General features: G+C 41.7%; 1 protein-coding gene across 1 annotated transcript in view; it reads left to right on the top strand.

Annotated features, from left to right (window-relative positions):
• The window catches only part of LOC140239075 (uncharacterized), a 63,577-nt gene extending 57,237 nt beyond the window's left edge, over positions 1-6,340 (top strand). Inside the window, exons 16-18 of the mRNA XM_072318972.1 lie at positions 1,648-3,470; positions 3,911-4,112; positions 4,459-6,340. Coding sequence (XP_072175073.1) covers positions 1,648-3,470; positions 3,911-4,112; positions 4,459-6,216 — 3,783 coding nt within the window. The 3' untranslated portion in view covers positions 6,217-6,340. The remainder of the gene's footprint in view (positions 1-1,647; positions 3,471-3,910; positions 4,113-4,458) is intronic.
• Positions 6,341-8,258: the final 1,918 nt, after the last annotated feature.

Genomic DNA, 8,258 nt, shown 5'->3' on the forward strand with positions numbered 1-8,258 from the left:
CTTGAAAATTACTCAATGCATAAACTTATAAAAGGGTCAAAAGTCAAGTAAAAATCATCAGTTCCCCAAATACCTGCACTCTGACATCTTAATCATTCATCCAATTGAACCTAGTTCTAGGAAAGTGAACATTCTGCACATTTGTGGCAAACCTGTCATTTTAATATTTTGCCAATTGTGTGAAACTGTCATCACACATTGTCAAGACATTGTACTATAGACCTATTAGGAGAACCATGCATTATGGCGGAGGCATATCAGTCGCCGTAGCGATATATCTAGTTTAAACATGTTTTGCACTACATTCAGAACTAACTTCTTCTTGTAGCCTCCCCCACAAAGTGTAACCACAGTCATGTTGTCGGGTTGTCCGTCCTTCCATCCTTCTAGCCATATTCTATTTTGTGGATGATGTTGGATTGAAAACTGTTTGAGGTATCCAATGAAACTTGGCATAAGTATGTATGAGTTGACTAAGCTGCACCCTCCAACTCTTGGGTGTAAGTGCTCAAGGTCATGGGTCAAGGTCAAATATGAAAATGTCACTATTTCCCCCATATCTCTGCAATGTTTAAAGATATTTTAATGAAATTTAGTGTATACATGTATTACCAGATAAATATTCTCTCATGAAAGTGTTGGGCCATAGGGTCAAAGGTCAAGTGGAAATGCTAAAATTTCATTTTTTCCCATATCACCAAAAAAAAAAAAGAAAAAAAAAATGGCTCATGGTATGTTAATGAAACTTAGTGCATATAAACATGTATCACCTGACAATGATTCTTATGGGGAGTGTTAGGTTTGGGGGTCAAAAGTAAGTGGTCTAAGGTCAGGTGAAAATGCTTAGCTTACACTATTTGATGCTGAAACTACACTCTTTTCTCCATACCTTAGAAACTGCTTAATGTATACTCTTAATGGAATTTGGTATGTCAGTATGCATTACCCCACAATGATTCAATTGGAGAAGTTCAAGTTCAAGTTCACATATCAATTGAAGATGATAAAATTTCACCATATTTTCCGTATTATGAAAATGTGAAGGGTCAAAGGTCTGTCCAATCCTGTAAAACTGTTATGTCACATTGTCAGGATTATTTAGGAGAATGATGCAATATAGCAGAGGCTTATCAGTCACCATAGATTTTTTTTTTATTTTCTTATTCTTTTTTTTTGTGGGGGGGGGGTATTTTCTTCTTCCGTGATGGACACAGAATCAGAATTGTTTTTGTATCATCCTAGGGTTGTCCATTCTAGAGGAATTTAAAAAAAAAATGTGGGAGGCAGGACTAATGAGAACATTTCCCTTTATAAATTCTTTGAGAATGCATTGATATACAGTATTTTGCCTACTTAGTATCACATTCAACTTCCATAATGCATAAAAAGGAAAGCAATAGGAACATCTCTGCATTTGAGCGTCTTGAATATGCAGCAGTATATATTAGCCAATCATGACAGGGATCATTTGTGGAATCGTGGGATTTCATAGCACTACCATGGCTGCAGAGGCCCACAGTATGTTCCTTAGCATCACAGAATGTTAAGTCATTCTCAAAATCTGAAAGAGCCAACAAGCTATTGTATTTGTTTTTAGCAATATGCCTGTGACTATCTTTGTACATTTATTTATCTATTTATATTTAGAGAGGTGAACAATTTGATTCACCGCAGCCATGCTTACTGAAGGATGAAGCAAGAAACAGTGAAGACAAACCTGCAGCAACAGAAAGTGAAAGTGACAAAGGCCATGAGCTTCTTATTCAGAAAGAACCAGAGAAGTCTGAAAGCCATGGCAGTCCAATCAAGGATGTACTGTCCAATCAGTCTCAGGTGACACAAAGAGATGAGATATCAACACCAGTTATGCCAACCAGTGCAACCACAGAAGGGACCTCTGCACAGCCAATTCCAGGAATGCACCAGGTGTCTTCAGCAAGTACCCCTCATGGACCTGCATTGCTTTTGCCACCATTCACATCAGCAAGTGCACTCCTGCCTGCCTTCACTTCTTCTAGCAGACTTCTTGAGTCAGGAGATAGGACATCCCGAAGAGAGAGGACTTTTGAGACCAGTTTTGTAGATCACATGATTCGAACAGAGCTAGAGGCAAAAGATCCTTCACCAAAAAGAGAGGCAGAGGATGAAAAGAGGAGCAGTCCAGAGAGGAAGGAAACACCCCTTGCTCCTCCCCCTCCCATGTATCCCATTGGTTTTCCAGGAGGTCCACCTTTGCCAGGTATGTTGGGTATTCCAGGCTTGCCACTCATGCCAAATATGGCCATGCCACATATTCAGGGAATGGCATCACACTTGCACAGTAATTATAATGAGAAACCAAGAGAACAAGGACAGCCCATAGAGAGCTTACCTAAAGCTGAGGAAGACAGGGAAAGATTTGAGAGCATCAGAAATCGTACACCAGAAGAAGCTAAGGATATCAACCAAGGGCAACCCATTAATGACAAGGAGAAGAAAAAGAATCAGACAGGTGAGATGGTTGACAAAGACCATGAATGGAGTCATGCCAGTGAGTGCCGTAAAGAAACAGACAGTTCTCGTCATGTTTACCCTAGTGGAGTTCCTCGCTTTCCTGCACCAACCCTTGGAATGCCTCAGATGTATTCAAAAGGAGTGTCTTCACACATCCCTTATGATAAAGAGAGTCATCTCAGGTTAGGAGAGAAGGCACTTGCAAAGACTACTCATGAACCTGTAGAAAACATTAAGAATTTGGAAAAACTCACTCATCCAAGGACACCAGTCATCAGCCAAGAAAGCCAGCGACCAACCTCGCCAAAGAAAAAGGGTGATGTAAGGGAAACAAAACACAGATCAGGAGAAGGGGCACTCCTTTATCCTCCATCTTCAGTGCCTCACCAGGAACCAATTATTGTTGGCAATGTACGTATCAAGCAGGAAATTCCTGCTTATAGCTATCATCCCTACGTGTCTTATGATAGGAGACAGGAGCAGACAGAGATTCCACAGGATAGCCATCCATATCCTCTGCCCCACAAACCTGTACAAGCAAACCAGTCCTCATCCCAGGCAAATGACAAAGGAACTTTTGACATTTCCAAAGTCAAGGCTGAATTTGAAGCTGCTCACCGCTCAATAATGGGGGATCAGAAACCTACCCAGCAGACTTCTGTCATCACAGAGATTCAGCACATGACAGCGGCCACAAATTCTTCCTCCTTGCCATCACTGCCACAACCTAAACTGCGGTACCCAGAGGGTACCATCAAAAAGGAGCCAATGCAGGAAGAGTCAGTTGAAATGAAGTTAATATCTGTTAAACAAGAGAGGAGAGGGCATGAAGGCGGAATGCCAGGAGGTCAAGAGGAGAAACCTGAGGTTGGAGAAGAGGATGAAGAGGATGATGACTATCAGGATGCTGGCAACAGGTCACCATCACCTGAACCTGTTCTTGTTGACCGCCTTCTTCACACCAGCTTTTCTGCCAAGTATGTGTTGACTTTCATATTAACAAATTAATGCAGTGTTCCTTGTGTTTGCATTGTGTCATAGATGATAGATCTCATAGATGCCAATGTTTCCTCCTTTGGCAGTAGAGGTTAATTTCCTCCTCAAAACGAAACAAAACGAAACAAATGTACATTGCAACAACAAGAAGAAATTGTATGTTCATGCATCTCTGACCCATATAAAAATGCAGAAAATAGTGTAAGGTTATCCTTCCTCCTGTTTATTTTATAAGGAATTCAAGTCACTCATTATAGGCACCTTGATACAGACACTTTGGAACACAAGGTAATATGACTGGTATCACTCAAATGCTGAGAAATATCTTTTCCCTGTCTCAGTTTGCTACAATCTTCACTGACCGAGTATCTGTGGCATTATATATTAAATGTTTATGTGTTTTATATTATTTTGTCGACAGGTTTATCCGCCACTGGTCTAGACGTAACAATTCATGCAGTCGTACAGACTTACTTTTCTCACCCAAAGAGGATTCCAAATGGATGCGAAGATGTGCAGAACGCAAACGACGTGCGGGCAGTAGCCATGATCGTGACAAAGAGAAAAATTCTCATCGCCAAGAAGAAGAGAGGAAATGCAGTGACACAAAAGAAAGACTTGCAGTAAGTTTTAACTATAGCCTGATTGGCTTAATGTTCGTTCAAGCCACTGTCACTTATTACACAGAAGAATCCTAGTTTAAATGCTTTATGAAGAAGGATTATTTTTCATATTTAAGTGAGCAATTGTATGTAATTAAGTAATCCTGCTTTGCAAGTTTGTAATACATTCCTAACTTTCAGTATTTCTTGATGTGGAAAATGGTGCAAATTACATAGGATTTTTTAATGATAGAAAAACAAATACATATACTTTGTTGTCATGTTATCTTTTTGGAAAATAAACATGTACTCTGGTCTCACTGTGAGATAAGCATTTACATTACCATACTGCTGTTCACATTAACAGAGACGGCCAGACACACCACCTGAAAACACCAGTGCTGATGCACAAGTGATGAGCTCTCTTACCACAACTCCAGTCCCTGGCACACCTAACTATCCTGGAGGTGTTCGGGTTGCCTATCCTGGTCCTGAAACCCCTGCCTTACGAACATTGAGTGAGTATGCACGACCTCACTCTCATGTAGCTCCAGGGATGCTGCCTAACCTCATTGGTCCTGATCCTATTCTGCGCTACCAGCTGGAGTCGGCATACGTTATGGGCAATCGGGATGCTCAGATTGACCTGGTGGAACGTGAAATGAGGGAGCGTGATCTCCGCGAGAGGGAGCTTAGAGAATTGCGGGAACGAGAATATCTGGGAATGAGAGAAATGGAGATGCGTGACTTGGAGCTCAGGCAGAAGATGGGATATGAGCAGCAGTATGCATCACGCCCTGATGGCACTGTCGTGAATGCACTGATGGCTGCAGAGGCTCAGGCAGCCCAGGTGTCCGCTGTCCAACAGGCCCAAGCAGCTCAAGCAGCCCATGCTGCACAGGTGGCACATGCCCAAGCAACCCACGCACAAGCTGCCCACGTACAAGCAGCGCGGGAGGCACAGTCAGCCCACGTCTCGGCTGCCCATGTTCAGGCAGCCAGAGAAGCCCAAGTACAGGCAGCACATGCACAGGCAGCACTTGCACAGGCCACCAGAGAGGTTCATGCAGCAAGAGAGGCTCAAGCTGTCAGAGAGGCTGTAGTGGCAAGGGAAATACAGGCAGCTCGTGAGGCCCAAGCCACAAGGGCAGCTCAGGCTGCACGTGAAGCACAAGCAGCAAGGGAAGCACAGGCAGCAAGAGAAGCTCAAGCAGCAAGAGAAGCTCAGGCAGCAAGGGAAGCTCAAGCAGCAAGGGAAGCTCAGGCAGCAAGGGAAGCTCAAGCAGCAAGAGAAGCTCAAGCAGCAAGAGAAGCTCAAGCAGCAAGGGAAGCTCAAGCAGCAAGAGAAGCTCAAGCAGCAAGGGAAGCTCAAGCAGCAAGGGAAGCCCAAGCAGCAAGAGAAGCTCAAGCAGCAAGGGAAGCACAGGCAGCAAGGGAAGCTCGAGAGAGAGAAGCTAGAGAAGCTAGAGAAGCCCGGGAGCGGGAGTCGCGCTCTGTCCACTCTGCAGAGTTGACAAGGCAATCTCCAATGCATCCCTCTCTCCATCCTTCAGCATTTCTTCATGGGGTTGAACATGAACGCCATCTCATGGCTCCACCATCGTCAAGTGCAGAACGACTAAATACAGAACGCCTACACTCTGAACGAATGGCTATGATGGCAGACCCCAGGGTAGACCCGTGTGTTGACCCTAGAATTGACCCGTGTGTAGAGCACATTGTTGACCCAAGGTTTGACCCAAGGGTCAATCCAGGTATCCCAACACCTGTTAGCCGAATTCCTACCCCCCACCACCACTCACATTCACATTCACACACCCATGTCCACTTCCATCCCCAAGAGCACATCCACCATACCTACATCCCGCCTGCCCTCATTCCTCCAACTGATGCTGCTGCTATAGTTCCATCTCACATTCCTTTTGGCCCAACTCCAGTCCCCTTAACCCAGCACCCTCTTGTTAGCCCAGCCTCAGTATCTGGACCCCCACCTCCAGGAGCAGTGCCCCATCCACGCATGTTTGCCCCACCCCATGGTATCATGAGAGATCCAGTGGCTGAGCAGCTACATCATGAACAAATACAACGACAACTGATGGGTGATAGACCACCACCACACCTGTAAGTTTCATTCTTAAGAGCTTACAAGATAGTTTTCTGAAAGATGCACGAATCAAAATGTCTGTTGAAGCCGCAGAAGACTGATATACATAGACTCCCAAACTGTATATTTATTTGACTGCTTGATTGCTCATGGATTAAAGTTCATATATATATATATTTATATATATATATATATATATATATATATATATATATATATATATATATATATATATAATGGTATTATTATCCGCGTGTTGGAATAAGAGCATGAAGACGATGAAGACAAACAAGTTGACATAATGCATTAGAATCAAACTTCATTTATTTGTAAACCAAATTTTCGACCCTTGTACTGTTACCCTGAGGAAGATCCGTGCAAGGGTCGAAAATTTGGTTTACAAATAAATGAAGTTGGATTCTAATGCATTATGTCAACTTGTTTGTCTTCATTGTATATATATATATATATATATATATATATATGTTTAATTCAAAGAACAATGATTAATCTGTTGGGATTTGCAGTGCTGACAAGACTTCATGATTGTTACACATTGTGTAACATTGTAAGATAGAGTGATACGTAACAGAAATTTCCAACCATTGTCCTTCATTCTGTATTTGTGTAATATTGCCCGATAACTGGTCAGCATACAAGGATTTCATTGTGCTCACTGTCTTTATGTTTTATATGAAATTATACATGGATATTGAGAAAAAAAATGGCATCATTTGTGCACATTGCAGCAATCAGTGGTATCTAATGGGTGTAGATTGTTGTTGACATCCATACTTCAATTAGAAACTAAGTAATGTAAATATATTCCATGATATACATGGCTGGACACCTTAGTTTAGAACTGAAATGTCTGTGCAAGTCTTGTCATAACATTCATTGTCGTATATATATACTCTCATTAGCAAGTAAAGAGATCTTTTCTTTCTTTTTGAAGAAGAAGAAGAAGAGAAGAAATGAGCAGTAATATGTTTATGTAATTCAGCTGTTGGGACTTAACTGTCAAATCAGGATGAGATCTTGGGGAAAAAAATATCCAGAGATTTTCTGTGCTATGTTGTCTTGTGCTTTCAAGACTTTCACAAAAAGATAAAAAATGTGCCAAATGAGTGATCCTGATAATCTAGCATAATCATTGTTCTTTCTAGCGCTGATTTTTCTATCAGTGTTATTGTTGTAATATAATGTCTTTAAAGGACTTTCTCACACTATTACCGGTAAGTTGAAAATTGCATTCTTGTTTGTCACGTTATGAACTATTGGTGGTAAGTCTGTGTAGATTTACAGTATTTCCCAGATCATGAAATGTAATTTTCAATTGTCTCTAAGTAAAATTTCATCCAGACATTATGTTGCTTTGTATGAAAACAAAACGAAACAAAGAATCAAAAGTAGATCGGTGATTTTTAGCTCACTTGAGCTGAAGGCTCAAGTGAGCTATTGAGATTATTCTTGGTCCCGAATGATGAACTTTCACAAGACTTGGCAGGTTTCATCCCTAGGGGAATTTAATAGGTTGAAATGGGCACCAGGCCCCACCTGGGGACCCCCAGGGGGCCCCAACCTCCCAAGATAAGGGAATCTTTTAAAAATCTTCTCTAGAATCAGAAGTGATAGACCTAAGTTGATACTATGGGTAAGTACATCGATTACTGTAGTTTCAAGTTTGTTCATGGCTGATCCAGGGTGCCCCCCTTGGAGCCGGGGGGAGGGGGGGGGGGGTCCAAATGGGGGCCTAAATTGTATATTTCCAGAGTCCATGATAAATTCTCAACAAACTTGGCTGGGGGGCCAAACTCCACAACATTAAGGGATCTTCAAAATCTTCTCAAGAACCAGAAGTGATGGAGCTAAGTTAATAGTATATAGGCCTATTGTTTGTTGGTTTATTGTCTTATTATTTTTTGTGATACTGTTGTAATGTGACACATTATGTACTCTGTTCTATAGTGCCTTGAGTATCTTTTTTAGGTAGAAATGTGCGCTTTATAAGAGTCTCACTATTATTATTATTATTATTATTATTATTATACTATGGGTAAGTG

Source organism: Diadema setosum, chromosome 15, assembly GCF_964275005.1.
Source record: "Diadema setosum chromosome 15, eeDiaSeto1, whole genome shotgun sequence".
Classification (NCBI taxonomy): domain Eukaryota; kingdom Metazoa; phylum Echinodermata; class Echinoidea; order Diadematoida; family Diadematidae; genus Diadema; species Diadema setosum.